Source organism: Anoplophora glabripennis, unplaced genomic scaffold, assembly GCF_000390285.2.
Source record: "Anoplophora glabripennis isolate ALB-LARVAE unplaced genomic scaffold, Agla_2.0 scaffold958, whole genome shotgun sequence".
NCBI lineage: Eukaryota > Metazoa > Arthropoda > Insecta > Coleoptera > Cerambycidae > Anoplophora > Anoplophora glabripennis.
In genome coordinates, this window is record NW_019417032.1 from 23,288 (window position 1) to 50,818 (window position 27,531).

The 27,531-nt window shown below is 34.5% G+C and overlaps 1 protein-coding gene across 1 annotated transcript in view; it reads right to left on the reverse strand.

The window, feature by feature from the left end:
- Positions 1-27,531, reverse strand: part of LOC108915291 (lachesin-like) — a gene marked incomplete at its 5' end in the record, with an annotated part of 141,306 nt that overhangs the window by 11,939 nt on the left and 101,836 nt on the right. Inside the window, 2 exons of the mRNA XM_018721280.1 lie at positions 95-247; positions 19,923-19,985. Of these exons, the coding sequence (XP_018576796.1) occupies positions 95-247; positions 19,923-19,985 (216 nt within the window). The remainder of the gene's footprint in view (positions 1-94; positions 248-19,922; positions 19,986-27,531) is intronic.

Below are 27,531 nucleotides of genomic sequence, written 5' to 3' on the forward strand. Positions count from 1 at the left end.
AAACGAATTCTACAGTGATACAGATGTCTGACCCATGATATGCGTGCGGAAAACGTGCTGGTGCAATAAGCCTTTTCGTGGTTGTGATCTATACCTGAGCTTTGGGGGCCTGGAGGGGTGTAATGTCCCAGACCGGAATCAACGGCTGGGCCGGCTTGAACGGCGTCCTTCTCGGAAGAGGATACCATAACTACTTTGGGTCTCTCGTCCTGATTTATACTTCTGCTGATGTTGCGCTTTCCGTTGTCTGCAATGAGAACCACCCGTCAACACCCCTTGCCACACTTTTCACATAATAAATTATACCATAATCTGTTTTTAACTCACACTCAATTATGCTATTACGAATCTCCTGCAGTCCTGCCGCAATTATTCATCGTCCTACTGTTGCAGGACTCGCGGGTTAATAGAGATATTAATTATTTTGGTTATTAACGGTTGTTTTTTTAAAGCAAAACATGCGTATACAACATTTAACACGTACCTAGTTCGACATTTAGTTTTATGTAAAAAAGAGATAAAGTACATTAATAAAAAATTAAGAGTATGGCTGCCCAAGCAGCTGATTAAAATAGGTCTACCCTGAACTGTATTTCAAGAATTTACGGATGTTTTGAATTGACACACGAAATTATACTTCGATGTATCGTTTCTATAATTATAAAATTAAGCTTGCTATAAACATAATTACAATAATATACAGTTAATACATTCCTATACATTACAAAGAGTTTTAAATTTAATTTAGTTTCACTATCAGTATCATCGCCAAATACTATTACACGTTAGTAAAGTACAGGGTGTCTCAAACTTGATAGTAAGGGCCTACTGTGAGGATACAAACAATTTAAATAAAATTTGGGACACGTATGTTAAATGGGATAAGTAAGCTCCATTTTCAATCAAAAGTTTTCAGCGAGTCCGAAAACGTATATTTGGCCGTTTTTATAAAGCTTTTGGGCACTTTCATGTTTTTGTAATTATTCCTACAGAGTATACATAAACTATAATATAGCTCAAGAAAATTAAGACAAAATTTTTTTTTAGTTAAAGTAAATCTGACAAAACCTGCTTTTTCAGCGAGTCCGAAAACGTATATTTGGCCGTTTTTATAAAGCTTTTGGGCACTTTCATGTTTTGGTAATTTTTCCTACAGAGTATACATAAATATAGCTCAAGAAAATTAAGACAAAATTTTTTTTTAGTTAAAGTAAATCTGACAAAACCTGCGTTTCAGCGAGTCCGAAAACGTATATTTGGCCGTTTTTATAAAGCTTTTGGGCACTTTCATGTTTTGGTAATTTTTCCTACAGAGTATACATAAACTATAATATAGCTCAAGAAAATTAAGACAAAATTTTTTTTTAGTTAAAGTAAATCTGACAAAACCTGCGTTTTCAGCGAGTCCGAAAACGTATATTTGGCCGTTTTTATAAAGCTTTTGGGCACTTTCATGTTTTGGTAATTTTTCCTACAGAGTATACATAAACTATAATATAGCTCAAGAAAATTAAGACAAAATTTTTTTTAGTTAAAGTAAATCTGATAAATCCAGCGTTTTCAGCGTGTCCGAAAACGTATATTTGGCCGTTTTTATAAAGCATTTGGACACTTTCATGTTTTGGTAATTTTTCCTACAGAGTATACATAAAGTATAATATAGCTCAAGAAAGTTAGGACCAAATTTTTTTTCAGTTAAAGTAAATCTGACAAAACCTGCGTTTTCAGCGAGTCCGAAAACGTATATTTGGCCGTTTTTATAAAGGTTTTGGGCACTTTCATATTTTGGTAATTTTTCCTACAGAATATACATAAACTACTATAGCACAATAAAATTAGGACAATTTTTTTTAGTTAAAGTAAATCTGACAAAACCTGCGTTTTCAGCGAGTCCGAAAACGTATATTTGGCCGTTTTTATAAAGCTTTTGGGCACTTTCATGTTTTGGTAATTTTTCCTACAGAGTATACATAAACTATAATATAGCTCAAGAAAATTAAGACAAAATTTTTTTTAGTTAAAGTAAATCTGATAAATCCAGCGTTTTCAGCGTGTCCGAAAACGTATATTTGGCCGTTTTTATAAAGCATTTGGACACTTTCATGTTTTGGTAATTTTTCCTACAGAGTATACATAAACTATAATATAGCTCAAGAAAGTTAGGACCAAATTTTTTTTCAGTTAAAGTAAATCTGACAAAACCTGCGTTTTCAGCGAGTCCGAAAACGTATATTTGGCCGTTTTTATAAAGGTTTTGGGCACTTTCATATTTTGGTAATTTTTCCTACAGAATATACATAAACTCCTATAGCACAATAAAATTAGGACAATTTTTTTTAGTTAAAGTAAATCTGACAAAACCTGCGTTTTCAGCGAGTCCGAAAACGTATATTTTATAGCCGTTTTTATAAAGCTTTTGGACACTTTCATGTTTTGGTAATTTTTCCTGCAGAGTATACATAAACTATAATATAGCTCAAGAAATTTTTTCTTCGTTAGAGTAAATCTGACAAAACCAGCGTTTTCAGCTAGTCCGAGAACGCATATTTGGCCGTTTTTATAAAGGTTTTGGGCACTTTTATGTTTTGGTAATTTTTCCTACAGAGTATATATACACTATAATTATAGCTCAAGAAAATTAGGACCAAATTTTTTTCAGTTAGAGTAAATCTGACAAAACCAGCGTTTTCAGCGTGTCCGAGAATGCATTTTTGGCCGTTTTTATAAAGGTTTTGGGCACTTTCATGTTTTGAAACATCCATAGCTTTTTGCAATAATAATACGCAATTTTGGAAAACTGAAATCTTCGCGTTCGACATTTATTTTACAATTAAAAAATTGATGAAATATGACTTTAGGTACCTTAAATTGTTGGTAATTTAATTGCTTACAACATAAAATTACCAATTTTCCGATAGGTCAACTAGATTTTCAAGGGCAGTAAAAAGTAGCGTTACTTCTTTTGAGTTACTTTTTTGATATTATCATTCTACATACCCTCCCCCGTCATAGAGTGCAATAAAATACCTACTAATAATTTTTTCACGTTCAAGCTCTAATTCGATTGGAGTACAATAAGTGCGGTATTTTCCAATTGACAAACTCCGACTATTTTATGTTTACCAATACCATCAGTACATTTCATAAAAGTTCGAATTTATTGGAGCTGCTGATGGATGCTTGAGAAAGTTTTTGTATAAAGTTAAACTCGTTGAGGATATTTATGCTGATAAATTCTACATGATTCCGCTGCATTACCGTCAGCGAAGCAGTATACAAAATGCGTTCTGAATATGTAAACTGAAGCATTATAAATAAATTATGTATCAGTTTATTAAGAAAGTTATGACTAGTTTTCCAGACAACAGAAAAATGAAAACTTTATTTATTTATTCAACAATAGACCGTCAACTTTGAGAGCCCATAACTCCGCTGTATATTAACGAATCGTGACGAATCTTTTTTCAAATTGAAGTTTTTTTTATGCTGTTACACGCAATAAAATACTAAAAAATATATAAATTAAGGGCCTATTTAATTTTGCAACTAAGGAAATTTCCCTTCGCTATAAAAAAGCATTTTTTTGACAAAAAAAAAACAATGGAACTCGATAGCTTTTTGTTAAATCTACCAATAAAAAACTGGAGCGTTTTCGGGTACCGCTCAGATTTTGTACAAATCGTTAATTAGTTAATTTATTTATAAGGCTTTTTTCTTAGTCAACTAACTTTTTTCTTCTTAGAGTTAACTATTACCGAAACGCACTCGACCACCCTGTATATTTACTATATGATGTCGATGTAATCTCGTGTTGACTTTGGCTTTGACTCCACGAACAGTATTAAGCAACCCTTGCCACACTTTTGATACAATCAATTAACACGATAATCTGTTTACAGTCAATTGTTCTGATATGAGTTTCGCAGTGCTGCAATGATTTATCGTTGTGCCGTTGCAGGAATTAATGAATGGGTATGTCCCCATTCCGCTGTATTCAACGGATCTAATTATGTTAATTATAAAACTGGTGTAATTCGGAGGCGAAATTTGTAAATTTAACGGAGGCTGATAATTTACATACATCGCAGATACAGAAATTAAGGGTTAGTATTAATAAAAACAATACAGTTAAGCCTGGTCCTGAACAATGTGCAGCTGTAAATGTTTCCGATGCAAACACAAAAACATATGCTCTTAAACAAAATGAAGCTTTAACGGCATGTTCTGCGTTTGCCCCCGAATAAAAGTTCAGGAAATATTATTCATTCGATTTAAAGGTAAAGCAACTGTAGGAACTTTTACAATTTTTCTTATAATTAGTGACATTCCTTTCACCTTTCATAATTTAGGATTCTGATTAAAATTTTAAAATCATTAAGTAGTAATCTAAAGGCAATAAAAAATTTCAGTATTCTCTCTTTGCTGCGGTTTCTGACATTTCTGCTGGTGTGCGTAATGTACTTTGCCAACATTGTACAATACGTGCATTTCTCACATCAGTGCGTAAGTAAACATTTTCCGCATTAAAAATAAAAAATGTAGCCATTGATTAAATCGACATATTTTTCAATACCTGAACGTTTTCCCGAATTAAAAATGTACTTTACGCACAGTTTACGCTACTGAAAGCATTCAACAGTATTTCAAGAAATTTAACTTGTAATAAATGCACAGTGGTTCTAATTAAAATACAAAGTTTGTTTTAAAGATAATTACGATAATACAAAATTAGTAAAAGTTATATGTAGAATAATGCATTCTTAAGTATTACAGTATTGTTTTAGTGTAAGAATCATAACTAATAGGGGTCATAAATATAACAGTTTATTGATTTAATTCATATTAATAATAAATCTTTCTGTAATATTCGTAATATGAATGTTCAAGAGTCTCCATATAACGGACTACTCCTTAATATGCGACACAGAGACACTAGCGCAATTTAAATTTCTGTTAAAAAAAATTAATATTATAATAACCATTTAGTTCATACTACTTCACACTCATTGTAGCGTAGATGATTCCAGATCTTGTTAATTTACAACAAAACAGTAAATTTGCTCAGAGCCAGTGGCGGAACATTTTATTTAATAACTTTTGGAACTCCTTAAAATGACACGCCCATGGAATCGTAATTATCGCGCTTGGAATCAGTTTTATTAAACTTTTATGGAGCTAACAATAAGGTGAGATGACAGACATTATTTCGCAGCGTATAAAGAAATCCTCGGAAGTATTGGACAATTTTTATACAACCTTTAAGATAAATAAGACATTTTTTACGGCGCATACGAAGCAGAAAACAAATTGATCAACGGCCTCGGAGCCCTAATCGCTTTTCTTTAAGTGAAACGTTTGAAGTTTATCGACTCACCGTTCAGTGAACCTAGGGCGTTAAATTTTATCGTCATTAGTTGGCGCAATTATCGTCATTGTTTAATTCCGTACCTGATTAATTAGTTCAAAAGTAGACGGCAAAGCGTAAATTATATGCGTATTACCGAATTTAACATAACAAATGGTGTATCATTTAGCGTTGGATATGTCGTATTTCATTATATTGTCATATCGCTGCGGGCGGGCAAATCGTGAGGCGAATCATGAAATTCATATTCGGTGTCGAAATTGTAACGTCAAATTAGTTGTACAGGGTGTCTCAAACTCGACAGTATAGGCCTACTTTGAGGATACCACCTAAAAACCACATTAGCGGTAGAAGGAACAGTTGTCGTTGGAAAATAATTGAATGTTCCTATGTTTTGGGATGACGTCATTAGTCATTTCTGTCAAATCCCAAATTTTATTTAATTTTTTTGTATCCTACATTAGGCCCATACTATCGAGATGAGACACCCTGTACAGTAGAATGGTCTCTTGTGAAAATATGTTAGTTTATCATGTTTTAAGAGCCCCTTCAAAAAATCATCTCAAACAAATTTTTTAGAGGTCGCTCAATATTTACAAAATTTCCAAAATCGTCAAAAATTTATTTTTAATATTTTCTAGGTTGAAAAAAATCTCGATTCTGAAAATTTTAAATCGATATTTTAATTTCTAAAGCCACTCATAGTTATTTTAACTTTCAAAGTAGTGTATCTATGTTTTCGAGCGACCTCTAAAAATAAATATCAACGAACTAATAATTCTTTTTTACTGAATTTGATGAACAAAAGAATAGAAATAAATCACGAGAATATTTAATACTCAAAGTGCGGTAATAAATTTTGCCTCGATTTCTATTCTTTTGTTCATCAAATTCAATTAAAAAGAATTATTAGTTCGTTGATATTTATTTTTAGAGGTCGCTCGAAAACATTTTAGGTAGGTACAAACACTACTTTGAAAGTTAAAATAATTATGAGTGACCTTTAGAAATTAAAATATCGATTTGAAATTTTAAGAATCGAGATTTTTTTCAACCTAGAAAATGATAAAATAACGAGAAAAAAAATTTAAAAAAAATTCAAGTTTTGACAATTTTCTCAATTTTTAAAAATCTTGAGCGACCTCTAAAAAAATTTTTTTTGAGCTGATTTTTTGAGGGGGTTCTTAAAACATGATAAACTCCAACATATTTTCACAAGAGACACGAAAAAAAAAAAATTCGTTTTTTTTGGGCCACCCTACTGTACAGTGTGATCCGGATGAACAGTGCACCAATTTCCAGTGAAAAAAAAAAATTAGTAAATGCCAGTGTCCGTTGCTACTGTCCTTTGGGGAACCACCAGAATACTAAATGCCAGTGGCGTGCAATCACCACTATGATCAACTTAAAAAAATTACAAAAACAATTAATGGAATAACACATCTCTACTAAAATGACGTCTTAAAACCAAATAGGTTTACATTAAATTGCAACCACTATAACTGTCAGCGTTCCGGGTATTTGCCACATAAATTTCCCAAAATCAGCGACGCTAAGCTAAAAGAGGCTATATTCGATGGACCTCAAAATAATTAAACTAAATAGGTTGCATGGCAAAGCTTGAAAAAATTAACAGGACACGTTTTGGGCAATCAAAACAACAGTTACGGCATTTAGCGTGTGCGACCGAGGCTTATTTCATTTTAAGCGGATGCCTTTCGGCCTACATAATGGTTCGGCAAATTGGCCATGGCTAATAGATACAGGGTTAGGTCCATTATTAGAACCATTTCTATTTGTATATCTCGATGATGTAGTAATTGTCACTCAGTGCAAGTTTTGAAGGAAGTTTTTTGGAGATTAAGAGGAGCTAACCTTACGGTTAGTCTAAAAAATGTCGGTTTTGTCGATATTTGGGTTAGGTGATGGGTCGAAAAGGCCTTGTTGAAAATACCACTCTTCAAAACTGTCCAGGTGCGTGATTGGAACATTTTCTTGGAACAAACCAGAGCTATGTGCAGGATTTTGCAACAATTGTGACGAAGTCCTGTGTATAACTATCGAATGCATAACTACTGCACCCGTGTTGTACTGTACTGATGAATGAATGAATGTATTGTAGGCGCTTCAACCTAAGACATTTGCACACCCCGATGGAGACAGAGTAATAAGTTACCTTAGCCGATGCCTCGGCAAACAGGAAAGAAACTTTACAAACATGGAAAGACAATACCTTGCAGTTCTCCATGCTAAGACCGTAACTAGATCATTTCAAAACGGTCACCGGTCATCGCCATCTGGCTTCGGAACCTGAAGGACCCGACTGGAAGGTTGGCACGTTAAAGTTTAAAACTCAATAATTACGACCGCAAAATAGTCCACCGTAAAAGTAAAGACTTAGTAGTACCAGATATGTCAAGCAGAAGTGTTCCAGTTATTGATGACATCTCTATTCGCTCAGAAACTTTGGATAAATGGTATTTGGATATGTTAAAGAAGGTCCAAATGAAACCAGGACGTAAGTTAAGTCAGCTGACACGACCTTCGAGACCTGTGGAAAGAAGCCGTTCCTAAAGAATCTAGGAATGAAGTAACCTCCAGATTCCATAATCCAGCAACATCTGGACATATGGAAGTAACAAAAACGCCACGCCACACGTTTCTTCCGGCCTAAGTCTGGGCTCAGTTTATTAGGAACTAAACTGATTGTGTAGCTCTGATCAGCGAAGACCGTTGGTAAGATTGTTCAACAGCCAAGGGCATAGAAGCCGTTGGAGATGATATCCACCGGTTTTATGGGCCTTTAACAAGAATATCTTGGTAGTTATAGACTACTCCTTTAAATACTCGCTCCTATTCCTACCGAGAACGACAAACGCTGATACTGTCTTTAGGAAAATAGAGGAGGGGGTATTTCACACAACTATAAAACTCACGGAAATGCTGGATCACTTCTACTACTACGTAGTCATTCTCTTAGACCTACGATGACCTTCAGCTGGGGTTCGTTTGCACCACTACACTACCCTCGAAAACAAAGGGCTGAAAATGGGCCACCCGGTGCAATATGGAAGTGTTCCACTCCCAATAAAGCGAAAGTGACAGGGCGTCGAGATTTAAAGAATTTAAATTTAAAATATTAAAAGATGAATCCGTTTAATATTTATCAGCGGGAAATCTACAATGCGGACATAAGGGTCGGCGTTTACACGTAGACAGAACATTTTAAGTTGGTTTTGGGGATGTTTTTGTGCGATTACAACAGGGCCGTGCGTCCACACAGACCGCGTCATTAGTATTAGCAGAAGATTAATGTCCGTGTGTTGGAAACATCTAATTAAGTAACGTCATAAATTCATACGGAATAGAGCGATGAATATGGGAAAAACTCAACATCGCCAGTGGCCGAGCTCGGTGCGCGGTGGATCGGTTTTTCACTTTTTTGAACTCATTACCTTTTAAATGAACGCGGGTTCTCGTAATTAATGATTTTTATAGTCGAGGAATAAATATTTATCATTAATTTTTTAATTAACTGTCCGGAGAATGCGCTTTTGAAATTAATTTAACTGAAACCAAAACAAGTAAAACATTGCATCACGCACGGTGTGGATAAAGACGTATACAGGGTGTTTTATAGGTGTAGAAATTTTCAGCATTTTTCAGTGTCGGTCTTTTGCAAGAATTGTCTATTTTTGGTCTTTTCTTTATTATTTATTAATGTTGAAAAACGTCTCCGGGATATTGAAATGGTTAAGGTGAATAATAATACAGACCGTCCACGACCTGCTAGGATAGTCGAAATTGAAAACAGTCCAGTCGGTAGAGGTTCGGCCTGTGTCAAACCTTGATAACCCGGAAATAACTACACAGACCTACTTTAAATGATGAGTACAATAACAGGATAATTTGCTTACAGAGCATTTTGTCAGGAAAAAAAGTTATTAACAATTGAATTGCGAAAATTCGCTTTTTAATAGTTTTCTTTAAATAACTCAGCGGGATGACTTTGTACGAAAAAATGCTGAAGACATGATTTGTTCGTAATTAAAATAGCTACAAAAAGGCGAATACCGAAAGACCCAGTCTGTCTGAGACGACTGAATGTCGTTGAAAATGTTTCCTTTTTCCTATCTAAAACAGCATCATTTTTTATTTTCAGTAGGGCCGTATTAATTTTTTAAATAATTTAATGAATCTGAGTCCCCATAACTCCGCCACTGGTTGCTTGCAGGACTTCTATGGAAAAATGGTATCTTATAAGAAGATGTGTCATGCCAAATTTGCCTTAAATAGCCTTCTTCATTTAGAAGTTATTTAAAAAATTCGATTTTTTTTTTTAAATCTTTAACGCCCTATATATCGAAAATGAAGCGTCTCTGGAAAAAAATTTATACTTGATTTTTTTCAAATTTTTTTATGAGGAATATCTCCTTAAAGTTTGTCGACTTAATCCTGAAACACCCTGTATATATTTTTATACGGGCCTTCGTTAACACGTTACGGGCCCTCAAGGGTGAAAATTAAAAAGTTATTTTTATTTGCAGTCCCTAAACTACACTAGGCACAGAAATTACGGGATATTAAAAAAATCCCAAAATTTTGGATATATTCAAAGAGCAGTAACCTTGGATAGAAATGGTCGTAGATAGAATAAAAAAAAAAAGGAAATTGAAGCTTCGTGTCTAGTTTTCTGGATCTGGAGTTTAAAATTTTTTAGCGTCAGCAGTTTTTACACCCTGTATAAAATAAAGTTATATCCGGTCCTATTTATTACACCTATAGAAATCTCGTTTTCAATCTAATATTACTTTAATTCTGATCACAACGAGTTTCGTTAGCACTAGTTACTTTAGAATAATGAACATTATAAAAGCAGTAATTAATACGGTTAATACTTGTTATGTTCTTTATAACTCCTAATAATGGGCGAATGTACGGCAAGTAAAATTAACTAGAGCCTTATTGCAATTAAGTTTTGACTTTAATGGGGTACCTGTATGCTTAGGAACGCGATAAAGTATAGTCGCTCTTTTCCAACAAGGCTGATTAGTAGCGATTCGGGCACATAAAGTGTGAAATATCGTCAGCAGTACGGTACAGTGCCCGCCAAAACGGTTATTTATGCAACAAGTGTGTACAGGAACAATACTAGCAGGAAAGAAAAAAGTTACGTATGCGCGAATTGCTTGCAATCGCATGGGAAAACACGCATGACAACGCGATGTCTCTGCTGAGTTTTGCCGGCATTCACGGTAAATTAACGACAGTTTGATCAGTTTATTATTATTACATGCGCCATTTTGTAGTAGCCATCATCATTTAATATAATTAGATATGGCACAGCTTTTCTAAATCAACTCAATAAATCAACTTAGTTTTCAAACACATTTACACGTTTCAGAAAACACCACAAGTATTGGAGTTGCGTATATTTCACATTACAAGGAACAGAAAATAGACCCATTTTATTTCAACGTATTCCATTAAATGATTGAGGAGAATTACAAGATTTTACATAGCGTTGAACAAATAAAGCTAGCCACACACAACTACGACATGGCGCCCAACGTGGGGCTATGTCGCCATATGAAACTAAAGCGTTCCACGACAAAAGGATAGACAAACGCAAGGAAATAAACATAAAATGAATAAGAAAGAAAGTTCTTATAAACCTATGTCCGAAAATGCTTCGCTTCGGAGATACAGGATGTTCAAATTTAGAGAAAATACAAGGTTTTTACTAATATCTGGAGAACCCTAATTTAAATTTTTTTGAAATTTGGTGTGTTTGTTTATAAAAACGGTAGACGTCTTCTGACGTAATTCGATTTATTTTATCTACTCCAGCGGCGTCCGGGGACTCACTCCTGTTAATATTAATAAGTAAACATATGAGACGTCACTGCTTTTTCTAAGGTGTCATATTTTTTTCTAATTATGCGATTAAAAATACAACTTTTTTGTCTCTTTACTTTTTTTGATATGTTGCTTCGTTTTCGAGCAAAAAATTAATAGCTTGTGTGATTTTAAAAGTACTTGAACTGTTGTAGTTGTCAATTCCTGCTTGTCAAAATGAATTACACAAATAGTGAAATGTGCGATACGCATTTTCTTTATGGCCTTGCCAAAGGTAATGCATTAGCCGTCAGGCGCCTCTATGAGCAGAAATACCCTAATCGTATAATTCCTCATCATACTGTCTTCACCCGTCTTCATCAACGTCTTAGTTCGAAACCCCCGATTTTTTTCGCAATATTAATGGAATACCCCGTATATTGGCGTGAAATGATGTTAGTCTCAGCTTCATATAACAACAAAGTAGGTTGTCTGTCTCCTGGTGCGGCCCCACGTTGGGCGCCAGGACGTGGATTTGGCTCATTTCCGCTAGCGCCCGATTGAAGAGACTTGTTAGTCTCTCCTCTGAGCATTATTAAGGAGTCGTAGATCCGCATGATGGGGTTGGGGGGATTGTAGTGTCCAGGGTCCTTTTTCACCCTCGGTGCTAGAGCATATCAGACGCCTGCTTGGTGGTTAAAGGTTGGTTTCGAAACGTGGATGTTGTTGAGGTCTGTGCTGGATAAATTCGTGCTATGAATGTTGCTCTTTGATCGTGTTGATAAGCGTATTCGAAACATAGGCGATTTTGTATCCTCTCATAAGGGTAAGTGAATAGAGCGATTTTATGATCACTTAATAATTATATAGTGATAAGCTTTTTCGTTTTCGCATTTTTTTAAAGCGCTTAGAATCTGTATGGCCACATCAAGTGATCTTTGATCGACTGATAAATTGCGGCAGCTCCACATCGGTGGCAAAAAGCGGGCGTTGCGCACTTATTGGCCCAGAGAACGTGTTGTCGAAAGTTTGGAGGTTACCCTGGAGAATAGAAACATACTTTGAACTCGTCTCAGGTAAGGCGGGACCACAAAAAGTGCGCTTTCATTGTGTCGGTGTATATCGCCGCAGAGAATAAGTTGTACGCCCTGTCTTAACCCTAACTTTGGCCATTACGGCAGCGCCTTATTGTAATGCCGAAGTAGCTTCTTTCTCTTCCGGGGTATTTATCATTGCATATACATGGCAAACCATCCTAAGCTGTGTGCTGCAAAATATGTCGGCTCGAGCCGCTCTGCGCCACACCACTCACAGTGATAACTTTCGAAACTTCCCAGCTTATGAACTGGGGGATATAACTGCGTCGTTTGAATAATTTGGATTTACAGGCACTTATTAAAACCGACAGTTCGTTTCTAATACGGGGCGATAGACAATAGGCTAACACTCTTTTGGAAGATCACCGTGTGCAACGAGAATAACTTTTTGTACTTCAGAATCATGGTATTATCAAGAAATTGGTACATCGAGTACCAGCCATAGCAAACCAGAATGCTATCATAATATTTTGTCAGTATTTAAAAAATTTATATTGAAATTCGTAGACCTGCCAATAGAAAATGTAAGATGGATAAAATATGCAGCATCGTGTATACCAATTCATTTCTGCTATAATATTTACAGAAACAAAAATCTTGTATTGTCATTCGTGGCACGTAATAAATATTGCATAGTTCTAACTTAGCATCGTGTATACCAATTCATTTCTGCTATAATCTTTACAGAAACAAAAATCTTGTATTGTGATTCGTGGCACGTAATAAATATTGCATAGTTCTAACTTAATTTTCAAGTAGCCCAACAAAACTCGATCAAGTAAGCAAGACACAATTTGTGTTGCACAATTTTATATTAACTTTCACGTTTAGCGTTTACTTTAGTATCTTTCACATCATAATTAATCCGAAAGCCGTTTTGTTACATTGAAGTGAAGCACGGTGTCAATTTTATTGGGGAAAGAATTTATTATCTCGTTAGATACTTACTCGGAGGTGTCGGCCATGCAATCTGAATTTGAAATGGCATTATAGATAAAGTAGCAGGACCTATTAGTATAACATTGTAGAACAGAAGTTGTCAAGGGTATTATTAGGTATTAAAGTTAAGTTTCTGTTTAATAATATTAAGCTGATCTTCATTTTCAACCTTTGCCAAAACGAACATGTTTTTGAACATGTAATAAAATATCCGGTCGTATTTAAAAAAATGAAGATGATGATCGTCCTGGAGAGACGAAACGTTACATATAAAAATTGATTATGCCATTCGATAAAGGGCAAAAAGTGGTCCTGAGAAAGAGTTCTTCTTTTTTCAATATCATCTCAAATAAGGCTGAAATTAAACAAAAACGATTTCCAAATTTCGGTTTTTTTCAAATATTTCGAAAACTAATCATGTTAGCTTTGATATTTTAGAGGCATAATGTTGGTCTCCTGATTACGCAACTTTGCCCCCATTTAAGCTACTTCGTACCTCTTACCGTTTCCGAGATTCCTGTAGTAACAGTTGTAACAGCCTGTATACGCAGCATATTTCAAAATTTTAATAAAAATGTCAAATTTAATTCAATTCTTGAAGATATCAGTAGTTTATATGTTTCTTAGTTGTGTAGTTACTACATCAACATTTCGTGTATATGTGACGAAAATTTTGATATACCTCCATTTTTTAATATGGTTGCGTAACATTAGCGCATTCGCCATTCTATAGAAAAAAAAATGTAAAAAACGCAGTAATTGATTTTTAAATATTTGATATATTTTAAATGGCAGCGATGTAAAACTATATATTGGAGACTTAACTTATACAGAGTGTGTCATAATTACATTTCCCGGACGATATACAGAATGACATTTATACTGGATGTTTATTAAGTACTTGTAAAAACTTTAAAGTAAAGATTAAAAGTTAAGTTCCAGTTTTAAGAGATTCATAATTACTAAAATTCGAGCCAAAATTTAAGCACAACACTGTCTTCATTCTACAAAATCGATACATTTTATTTTATTTATATAAAAACTGTAAAACAATTGTCTTGAAATTTACTAAATGTTTCACAACAATAGTTGTTTACATTTTTTCCGTAGGATAAGTCTGCCGCGTGCACACGTGGTATGCACCAGCGGATGAACTAAAGAATGCCATAACAAATAAATTAGCTAATATTACATAAAATGAATTAAATAATATATTTAACAGTTTAAGAAGACGAGTAAATCTATGTATACAGAACGAAAGTAGACATTTTGAACAGTCATTATAAATAAATTGTGATGAAAAATATTAAATATTTTTGTTCTGCATTTCAATGTTTAAATAGTTCTTAAAAATTGTAACAAATTAGTTACAAAAATTATTATTACTGGTAGGAACAGAATTTTGGTCAAAATTAAAAATATGTACATATTCACTTTTTTATAACTTTAAACCAATAAAGCAACTATTATTATAAATTTTCTTATAGGTAACAATATGTTATTTTTGTTAGAATTTAAGAGATTTTAAATCGATTTTTTATTCGCATTTCTAAATTAGGAAAGTAGACGTAAATTCATTTAAAAATTGTTGCTTTCACTTTGAAGCTCGCATAAAAAACAAGATAGATAAATAATTGTTGAAAATCGATTCTTACGTTTATTTTTGTTATTAAAACGAATATGTGACCCTGTTGCCACTTCATCTAACCCGCCACTGAACGAAGTAAATTACTGTCATTGTTGCCAACTATGAAGACCGAAAATAATAGGAGAGCGGCACACAAAGTATTTGCAAGTAGCGGCGCCACTAATCATTCTGGATCTCTCGATATAAAATTTTTACGAGTGCTGTTTTATTTGATTTGTATTAAGAAGAACACGCTGTACACAAATTTTCTACTGGATTACTGCGAATTTTCGTAATTTCGTGTTTTACTGAAAAATTATTCAACAAGCGACGTACCGTTTTGTTTGTTTTCAACTGTTTTTTCGGCGGTTGTATTCTTTATTTACGCAAAATAAACAAAAAAATATTCGTCACACGTTCCATATGGCGCCCGATCAACTTCCGTACGGACACTCGTTTTCATGCATTAACAAACATTTGTTGCGCTGTATAACAGGTATTCAGTAAGGCTGCAAACAACGCTCAGATTTATTTAAAAACTAGCACACGCTCAGTGCCCGTCGCGCCTGTAAATGATTATCATTTCATGCGACAATGCAATTCGGTTATACCGCCGTTATACCGCCGCCGCCGTTACTTTTGATTTCGATTTTTCATCTGACATCGGTTGAATTTATATTCTTTCAGTTCACAGATTAACACAAATATATAAAATACGGTGAAATGTTTCGATAAGTTTTCATCTGAGATAGCTCTGCCCACACATGCGCACAAGACGGGGTCTGTTCAGGAAACAACCGAACTTTATGTTGTACGCGGGAGCGCAAATGGCTCCATCTGTCGTGCTGACTCCCAACTGTGTATGGTGGGTTAAACTGACGAACGACCCTAGCTGTTGCACTAGGTGTTGCGAGTATAATTCAATGCCGGTAGGGGCAAATAGCCCTCGGAGTAGTTGTTTCTCGCAACACTGACAATTAAAACCGAACTTTATTTTTTAAAACTTCATTAACGTAACAGTTGGCTAGAAAGATCAAGTAGTCGTTGGAAAATAATTGAATGTTCGTTGGTCACCAAACGAGGAACAAATTTTGCTGCAACTGCATGTATGTTCAATGTTTCAGTCAAAATTTCTTGGCATGACCAATTGAGATCCTCCTCTTCTGAAATTTTTCTGACAGTCAATTGGCGATTTGCATGCACCAGACCTTTGACTTTCTCAACGTGGGATAGTGAAATCCTTTCGTAACATTAGCGCGTAATCCAAAAAGATCGGTTATATTCTGAAAAGACCTCGTATCGCGACCAAATCGACCAAATCATTCAAATAATGCGTTACAGGGTTATAGGGTTATGGGTTATGGTGGAAAAAGATCATGAATTCCAATGTTTTTCCAATCCTGACTATTCAAGTCGATTTGAAATCTCGAAAGCGGCGATACAGGAACCCCGGGTTAAGGGGTTGTGGGGTTATGGGGTTAGGGAAGCCTACCAACCCATAGTCATGTAATTTTGGGTCCTGATAGACATATAAGATCCACGTTCCCAGAATTTCATGGTTCTTGGCTCTTGCATATAAGGTTACGGGGTTATGGGGTTACGTATTATGAAGCCACGGGGTTATGGAATTGTGGTACAATGAGACCCTCAAGCTACTACTGGCTACTAAAGTCAGTCTTAAATCTCTAAAACTTCTAGGGGTATTTTGTTGTTAGGATCAAATCACGAACTGATTCGGGTCAAAATACTAACTAGACTGATCCGGGTCAAAATACTAACTAGACTGATCCATGACCGAACCCATATTTTTTTTATATACTTTACAATTTAATTTTATTAGATTAGTACTATCAATACTCTCAATGTGCAAGTTAAAATATGAAAAGTCTGTTTTTGCACTAGTGTATGTACTTTACGCATTAATGTGGTAGCGTGCGTAGAGTGTGTATTTTACGCAAGGTAGAGTAGAAACAAATTAACTGTTCATTTTAATTTCTTTCTACGCGAAGTAAGACAAACGATAAAAAACAAAACAAAGCGAAATGTACGTTAAATATTTTACGCAGCTTATATAAAAAATTATATAAAAAATTGGGAGCAACCCTATTCTAATGGAGCATTTTGGAACAGAAATACCTAAATTTAAATTTTGGTCTAATCTAATTTCTACTGTTTTTTGTGGACCGGTATAACTCGTAGTTATTTTTAGTTAATTGGGTCACGGTTTGATCAATATCAATTATCTGACTTTTACACAAAACCAGAAATGGCACGCAATTAACAAACAAAATAGCAAAATTACCGTCATAATAGAGTTCATATTGGGAAGTCATAAATAAAATTCATTATAAATTTTCATTATTAGGTCAATTTTATAGTTAGGCATGAAACTATATGTATCATTTTAATGGTTTATCACAGTCAATGAATTATAGTGTGCAATAACACAAAGCTTGTTTAAATTTTCAGTGCTTCGTTGAGGAAAAACACGGTTCTATTCTATTTCGTACTGGATAATATAAATATAGGTTTCAATAGAGTCTATATTTTTCAGGATTGTCAAAAATTTTTATACAAAAAAATATATATTCTTAGTCACTATTATTGGCTGTTGTTGGTACTGAAAAGTAATTATGACATTATGTAAAGACTTTACGGCAGTTGCCAAGAAAAAATGTTATAAAATTAGCTTCACCGGATTAAAAATTTAAATGCAATAAATCCGGCGGTCCGTGTGTATTTTAAAGTCTCAATTACATTTTAGAGAGTTGATTTGTATATTTTGCCATTGCTTCTCGACAAAGCTGCTCTTTTATGTATGGCAGGGGACAGTGGCCTGTGCAAACAGAACCTCATCAAGACATATCTTTTACCCCTAGGTACTTCACATTTAAAATGTTAAAATCCCGCCTTTTCGCGTGGGAAATGAGATAAAATGCTGACCTTTTTGAGGCGTGAATAACTTTGCCATTGGACTACTTTTTGAGAAACAATGGAATAAATCCTATAATTCAATTGTACATTATGCACCAGTGCGTAAAGTGCTTCATTTGACGCATAAAGTCGCAAAATGAAATAACGCAGCGAACAATATTATATTAATTAAATTAGATATAAATATTTCAGGTTTAAGTTACATACTTGTTCCTTAATAAATTAGTATTATTAAATTATTATAGTCAGTTTGACAGTTAGGAAGATTGTGCCGATCGTTGGCCATCTATCACCGTGATAACTAAAATATTAACAATTTAATGTTTGCAATAATCGTGAAAAATATGTTTTACGCACTAGTGTGCAAAATATTTGCATTACGCACTAGTGTGCAAGATGTTTACTTTATGCACTAGTATGCACAATACTTTAATCGCTACTGTACACAATTTTTATTCTACGCTTTACTGCGCAAAATATTTACAGTACGCATTAGTGTGCAAAATATTTACTTTACTCACTAGTGTGCGAAATATTTACGCGAAATATTTTCATTACGCATTGGCGTGCGAAATATTTACATTACACACTAGAGTACGAAATGTAAATACTTTACGCACTAGTGTGCAATATATTTACTTTATGCACTAGTATGCACAATAGTTACTTTACCCGCTACTGTGTACAATATTTATTTTACGCTTTACTGTGCAAAATATTTACATTACGCACAAGCGTGCGAAATATTTCTTTTACGTACTACTGTGTAAAATATTTACTTTACGCACTAGCACGCGAAATATTTACATTACGCTCTAGTGTGCGAAATATTTACATTACGCATTAGTGTTCAAAATATTTGCTTTACGCACTGGTCAGCAAAATATTTATTTTACGTTTAATACGTGATAGTAAGGCTAAATCGTAGAAACGCAGATTAATAACAAAATTTTAACTTCTATTTTTAAAGAGTTTCTATACATACAATTTTTTATACAATATTCGCTATATTTCACGGAGAATTGCTTCGGTAATGAAAACAAAGTCACTTGTTCAGTTTTTACTTGGAAGAGGTTTCATTTGATGAGGCCAATGAGACCACAAAGATAACAGAGGAACAAGCTTAATGTGCATATTAATTCTGTAATTTCCACCCTTTTACTCTAACCTTCAATGTTCTTAAGAGGATATTTACCTTTTCCAATTAACATAACAAAATACAATTTATCACTTCTCGCTTTACAAAACGGGGGACACGAGAAATAGAGTTTTTTAACTAATTTGTTTGACTTTAATTAATACCTGTTTCAACATCTTTATAGATCGGTTGTAACATGCTTAAATAATTCCAAAAATATTATAACTTTAAGGCCTTTTCATTTTCCCTTCTTGTAGTAACCGATATATGTGTCATGTCTATATAATCCTCATATTCACATGGTTTGAGGTATCGTACCTTAAATGTCAGCAAGCGACCACTAGTATTAAAATATGTTTGAAATCATATCTTTATTTGGTTTTCATTTAGAGAACTGTATTGATGGAGTATAAATGTCATTTTCTTTGCATTTATGGGATCGTATTGGGACTGAATTATACTCGGAATACATATAACATCCAATGTCACTACTCAAGTCATCAACTAATTCGTAAACAATAAGTGTGGGTTTTAATAATATGACTATATTTTAACAAATAAAGAATGCGCTTTATTCATGATCGTTTGTATCTAAAAAGTTCTGTACATATGTTGATTTTGCTTCTAGGAGTGTATTAAATCTAAATTGGTGCAGTATTTGTGCGAAACTTCACAGGATTTGTTTGGGTTATTATATTACATAATTGTAAGTAGGCTTACGGCATTTTTGCTGCAAAAAGTAAAAACGTACAAAATAAATATTAAAAAAAAGTATACTGGAGTCATTGAACGGTAAATCTCAAATATTAATTTATTGAAAGGCAATTGTTTTTAATACTTTCATACTACCACTTACCCAGTACAAGAATTTAAAATCAAATTGAAAATAACAAACATGTAGGTGGTATAGAAGAACAGAGACGTCATAACAGTAGAGTAATGTATTTTTAATATACGTAAACATGCAAATAATAACACACTTACTTTCTTTATTTGAATTGCTTTTCATTTCTGTAGCTCTGGGGGGTGTTGATGGCATTGGTATTTCTGAAACAAAAACCGTTATTTGTACAACAAACATAATCAAAATTGTTATGTAAATTAATTTTTTTTCCGTGACGTAAAGAGCTAGTGTTTCATTTTAGTGCCTATCCTGCTCAAATAAACGCCGTTCGATCTCTTTAAAACGTCGCTAGAATTGTTTTGTTCCCATTTAACCGAACGAATTGAGGTTTGGTGTTATTTTCGTTATGTACTTCATTTTTCACATTAATTTTGATTGTTTTATGCATGGCTTATCGCCGCCGTCATTTCAGTCACTACCCTAAGTGGTTTTATGTCCCCGAATGCTTCTAATTGATAAAATTTCCTTAAAGGCAATTGTGAAGTAAATATTTACGCTTTCTCTCAACGGCTGCATTTTCGGGTAGTCACCAGAAAAATAGGTAGCAATTTAAATAAGCAGAAATTAACATTATACCACGTGTCCAATTTTATTCCATACACGTCAGTGAAGCCTCCGGGTACGGGGTTATGACGCCATGGGGTTATGATTCAATGAGATCATGAATTCGAATATTTTTCCAATCACTGACTATTACATACATAGGTTTAGTTTGTTGACAATTGATTTTCTACAATTCACCTTGAATTGATCTTAAACCAGGGCTAATCGTGTCAATCGGACACCGGATTCGGATTCAGCGACCCCAAAACCATATGGATGCCATGGCCTTGTCTTTCTTTTGTGGGGCTATGTTATTTTTCATAATTATTTAATAATTAATTTGAAATAATATTTTGTTAATAAATCTATGTGCATAAATGTTAAAATTTCGTATTTTTTTTTTTAAATTTGGTTCATACCCATTTAAGACAGCACCGATTACAGAGATTTTGTGTAAAAAATCACTAATACAGTTTTTCTGATGGCAAGCCTTGATAAAAAAACCGGTCGGTCGATTAGTAGTAGATACAATTTTTGTCAGTGTGTTCAGATTTGAAATGGGCCACTCCGTACATATATACGAACTTATTCTTATCATTTGTATTATCCACGATTGAGGATTAGTCAATCATTTCGGTCGCACTCTGTATAATAAAGAAGTTGAATTGGAAAGGACTATTTGAGTAGTGGGCCACGAGTAAGGAAAGTTTCTCGAGTCCGTTGGCAAGTACTAAGTGGTAAATATCTCCACTTTCGCGGAAAGTTAAATTTTTGTTCTGAGCGGACATTATGGTAGAACACAGACAGGCATATGAGCATTTTCTCAGGGGAGATTTATAGACTACGGCGAGAACAACATTTTATCAAAATAAATTACTTTTTCTGAATTCACAGCCACCAACTGGATATTATAAACATTTATAAGAAAAAAACTATAATCTTGTTTATTTTTCACATTTATTTATGCTGTCTAACCTGATGTTCCCTGGCAGATAATACATAAATATCTGCCTCATATATCAGAGAGGACGTTAAGTTTTTAAATTTTTTTTTACTCTTTACATAGTTCCTACGGGCTTAGGTTTTTATTGAATACAAGAAAGACTGGACGTAATCGATTTCAGTAATAATAAAATATTTGAGCTTTTAATGACAGATTCTATGACAAAATAATAGAAAAAATTCATTATCATTGAGACGTGGAAAAATAATTAATACATAGGACAGTTGTATATGATTATACAGGGTGGACTGTTTGTGTTCGAAAGTATAGCTGTTTTTATTAGAGTCAATTTTCATACAAAGTCGAGTGGGTTGTGAATGCCTACATTTTCTAGGCCGCTTAAAACAAAGAAGACTACCGAAAATGAATCCAACCCCCTCGTCAACCCTCAACACCCTTTGCCGCCCACATACACACCCTTATGAGGGTTGGAATGTCAATTTTTATACAAAGTCAAATGGGGTGTGATTCGGATCAATGGGGATAGATTAGGGTACTTTTTCAACCGTAAGTCCCTTCGCTTTTCCGAAATCGGGGTACTTTTTCAACTTTCCAAGGGGTGTTCGTGAGAAATAAGAGGGTTCACCCGTTGAACAATCGTGAGGGGTGAGGGAACTTACCGTTGAAATAGCACCCTGATTCGTGGGAGGCGAGGGGATTTACAGTTGAAAAAGTACTTCGATTTCGGAAAGGCGAGGGGACTTATGTTTGAAAAAGTACTTTTGAAAAAAACTATAAGAGACGAGGGGATTCGTCTCAAAAGTTACCCCGAATCACACCCCACTTGACTTTGTGTGAAAATTGCCATTCCAACCCTCATAAGGGCGTGTATGTGGGTGGAAAAGGGTGCTGATGGTTGACGAGGGGGTTGGATTCATTTTCGGTAGTCTTCTTTGTTTTCAGCGGCCTAGAAAATGTAGGCATTCACAACCCACTCGACTTCGTATGAAAATTGACACTTCAACCCCCATAAAGGGGTATACGAGGGTGGTAAAGTGACGCTAGGGGGTAACGAGGGAGTCTTATTCATTTTTGGTAGTCTTCTTCGTTCTTAGTGCCTCAGAAAACATAGGAATACCCACCCTACTCGACTTTGTATGAGAATTGACATTTCATCTCCCAGAAGGTGGTGTATGGGGCTGGTAACGGGGAAATGGCTAGTTAAAATTTTTCGGTTTCGGCGACCCCAAAAACGGAGGGTTAGAGGGGGTCTACCCTCTGGGTCTTGAAATTTTTTTGGGGGCCCGCCGCCAACCCGCAATTAAAAGGTTGAAAAAACTAATCCCAAAATTAATTAACCAAAACCAAAAAAAAGGCCGGGCCAAACAAAACGGGAAAGGGGAAAAAAGGAAAACGCCAAGTGAAAAAAGCCCCCCCCAGCAAAACGCCGGGAAAAAAACCCCAACGGGCCAACGGGCAAAGAAACCCAAATGCTGAAAAAATGCCCTGCCAGGCAAGGCAACAAAGCGGAAATTGGGGGCGATCAAGCAAATTTAAACTAATAAAAGCAACCTCCAATAAACAATAAAAATAAAAATGCCAAAAGGAACAAAAAAAAGGAAAATTTGGTTAACAAAAATAATAAAAAAAGGCCGAAAAAACTTAACAAAGCCGGGAAAGGGGGGAAAAAAAAATAAAAAAGTCCCTAAAATTTTTCGGAAAACTTGATTTGCTAAAATTTGTACTAATACGAAATGGGAAAAGTTAGAGAAAATATTTTATACAAAGTGTTTTCTGTAAACGTGCCAACTTTTCGAATCACTGAATTTAACTCAAATAACAAAAGGTGCTAGATCTAATATTAACACATCTACTACAGATAATAATTATAAAAACAGATTTGATGCAACATAACATGATTTGTTACAGGGTGAAATATGTTTTTAAGCTTAAACAGCTGCAGAAATAATTTAGTAAAATTTTTTTGGGCCGGTTTATATTTTCTAAAATTTTAATTTCATTGTTCTATTGTTACAAACGAACTATCTAAAAATGGAGCCGTAAGCGATATTGGGGTGCTGTATTATAGCCGAAAGCGATTTAATCGTTTACATTTCAGAGCGAGGTCGCCACATTTTTACCAGATTGCCGGGTAATAACGTATTCATACATATAATATGATCAGTTAAAACCCTGCCGGACCCTCACGAGCTTTGGCTTAATTTAAATTATTTACTATTATTTTTATTGGGCTTCCAGAGGGTTTTTTTAACCCCTTATTAATCACCGTAATTTTCGAAATATAATCTCCGCCTCATAACATTAGAACGTTTATTTGAACAAAGGACGTGTACGTAATAGTTACTAAATCTTCTTATAAAGCTTCTTTATTTTGCTGGTCTACCAAAAATTCACAAACCCCCCTAAGACCAATTCTATTAATTCACCTTGCATCAAACTGGCTAAATATTAATAAATATTTTGATATCGATGATTTAAGCAATTTTTTGGACTATATGATGAAGAATCGATTAAATTAATTCATTGAAAATGAAACAGCAAATCGTGTTATTCTTACATATTTGCAGTCATTAGAATTAGTGTATTAGCAATTGTTTTCGCGCCTACTGTAGTTAACTGTTACGCGTTCTGTCTTAAGGGGACGTGGTAAAAATATATATAACGCACCAAATGTGACACTCATGAGTGGGAAAAGTGTTACTTTACACACATGTCGGATTTGCAACAGCAGAGTACTTTTGTAGTCACAAAAGGTATTTTTTACATTTTTCAATTAAACGTTTTAAGGTGTAGCAGATATTAATTCTAGGAGAGATAAATTTAAACCGAATTTTCTTTTTCCCGTTCTCCCCATTTAATACCGCCTTAATGAATACCTTATGTAAAGAGAAACTTATATAACTTTTTCATTTTAAACGTTCCACCGCCAATTTCTATTACAGAGGTGGAGCAGTTAACATAATGTCTTTATATAGTCTAAAAACGCCTTCTTTGACGTGTCACCGAACCTCTTCGCCGAGGCATGTGACCGCAAATTCTAGATAATTCTCAAGAATTTATTAGCATCGCCTCAGGACTTTTGGAGCTATTGCACTCTAAACTTTATATTATGTTCTACTTACGACTCTGTATAGATCTGTTAAAGACATTTTATGGACCTTTTGACCTTTAACAATGAGTATCGGTAATTGATAGCTCAAGTTCAGTTGTAGAATACAAACTTTATTAAAAAGTTTACGCTCCTGGAACTAAACAATAGGTTTAATGTGATAGAGAGGACATTCCTTGGTCGCTGAATTATTTTTCGGGTGATTTTGGAAACGCGTTTCCGATATTCAATATATTAGATTACGTTTCGGAAGAAAGTCTAGCAAAAATCAAGAGAAATTTAAAATAAAATTAAGATATTGCAATAAGAATGTCACAGTTGAACCATTCTAGATGTGAATCCTTGAAATAATCACAAAGTTCAAAGTTTTTTAACCCTATCGCCTCGTATATTGAAAAGGAGTCAGTTTAACCCCAGGAAACCCTCTTTACGCCATTTTAAGTTAATTTAAGCTGTACTTCGTCATTATACTCTTCCTAATAACGTTTGAAGCTAATAAAAACAATTAGGCTTTGTGGCAGATCGAACGACATCAAAACAACAAAGTTATAAAATTTGTTTGTCAAAACAACTTGACTCGTGTAACAATATTATTTTATTTAAAGTGAGCCGGTCTAATGATTATTGCGTGCGCGTAAGAAAATTGCTTTGTCACCTCACACATACAAATTGGCGGTTAGTTCAGTTCAGAAATTTCCGGTAAATTTCCGTTTGTTCAACCCCTTGTTTCCTAATTTCTTCGCATTTTAATCACTCGCAATACTCTGTCGCGCCCGACATCAATCATAGGGAGTGGAGTTATTGTTATTTTGCGCTGTAATTGGTTTCGAAAGTTAGGTGAATTTTTTAATTTAATAAGTCAAGTTTTCATTAAGGAAATCCGAACTTGCATATGATAATAATTTTTGCTGGGGTGTGAAATTAAGCATCTGTATATGTTTTCTATTTAAATCAACGTTTAAAAATGTAAGAGGTAGCCTTCGTATTTTTCCTGAAGAAGGAGAAAAATACAGGGTGTGGCGTGTATAATCTACAAAAATTAAACTACAGCTTCCTGATGATATTTGTAATAGAAAAGTCTTATACGAAAAAGTTCTACCTTCGCGGTTTTTTTTGTAAATTAAAGTTCATTTATTCAACGAAAATGAAAGCCGACCCTGTGTTATTTATTTATGCGCCCCGAGATGCAACCTTATAATTTAAGTCGGTATAATCTAATACTAGTAATACTAAAAGGTTAGAATACATTGTCAAAAAATTTGTGATTTTGTATTCGTATTGAATTCATTATTCATTTGATTATTAAATGTTAAGCATCGTCCATCGACACATTAGTGTTAAAGAGTTCAAGATTCCAGACAAAAGTTTTTATTTTGTAACTCCACGATAGTGACAGTGTAACTTTTATAAAGAAGTAAAAAATAAGAATAGCGTGCCGATTACATTAAAAACGAGATTCTTATTTCTTACTTTGCCTAATTTTTTAGTTTGTGAACAAACTAGTTTTACAATGAACCGAGAAAACAATGCATCTAATATTTCTGAACGTGTCGATATGGTGTTAGTGTATGGTGCAGCCGGAGAAAATGGAGGTTGTACCGGGAACGATGGCCACAACGTCAACCCTCCATGTGCAAATACAATCCTATAGTGTGTTCAGCGGCTACGAGATACGGGGAGTGTTATTCCTCGAGGAGAAGGACGTGGTCAGCAAGTGAACCTTAATGTTGAAGATGCAGTGTTGGAAAATCTTGACGAAGACCCCACAATTAGTACTCAACGACTTGCACACGGGACGTTGTTAAATTGGCCCCGTAATCGTATTTGCTTCCACTCTATACAGATTTTATAATATTGCCTTTAGTAACCTCAGGGATAGATGGAACACTATTATTACAAACCTTATATTGTGTATCAAGATCAAAGTAAGTAGATTCAATGAAAGTGTTTAAAAAGTTATGCGTAGAGACATTAAGATTAGACCAATACTAAAAAAATTTAGTTGCATAGAGGACTATTTCTAGACTCACATAGAAACCTTTCGTAAAGGAATAGATTGTAGCGAACAATTGGGTGAACATTTCTACCAACGCGTTATAAAAATGGCGCAGTTTTTGTCCATCTACTCTGGAAAATGCGCAAACCCCAATACCACCGAATTCCCGCCGCTTTTGCAGGAGAGTTAGCCATTATATTTAACAACTGCATATCACCGCAATAAAAAACTTGACGACTTGGCCCGTCTTGAAAGGGTAAAGCGATCCCGTCTAGAAGCAAGAAAATTATAATTTTACAAGCGGCAATGAAAATGGCCGAGTTGATGACTCTTCAGTCGTCGCAACAAAAAACTTAATTAGCATACCAACTATCACTAAAGCAAGGAGGCTCAGTTATTCAAGACATGGTTTTAGTTACTTTTCTTGCAAGGAATTTGTATAAAGGTACAATGCCGCCGTTCCTCGAGAGTAAATAAAATGAAAAAGTGGTAATGTAGAATACAAAAGGGCAGCCGTTGTGTGTAATTGTGGAATTGGAACTTAGAAAAACTGTGCGTTATGGTATTAAGTCGACTCTTCCTTAGATGCCTCGCAACGTTTGTAAATTTTCGTTTGGTAATTAAATCAAAGTTCATTTATTCAACGAAAATGAAGGCCGACCCTGTGTTATTGTTAAAAAATTTGTGCAGTCAACTGATTTTGTATTTGTATTGAATTCATTATTCATTTAATTATTAAATATTAAGCATCGTCTATCGACCCATCAGTGTTAAAAAGTGAAAGATTCCAGACAAAAGTTTTTATTTTGTAATTCCACGATAGTGACAGTGTAAAATTTATAAAGAAGTGAAAAATAGGAATAGCGTGCCGATTACATTAAAAACGAGATTCTGATTTCTTACTTTGCTTAATTTTTTAGTTTGTGCACAAACTAGTTTTACAATGAACCGAGAAAACAATGCATTTACTATTTCCGTGTATGGTGCAGCCGGAGAAAATGCGCTCGCGGCGACTAGGTTGTACCGGGAACGATGGCCACAACGTCACCCCCCATGTGCAAATACAATCCTACAGTG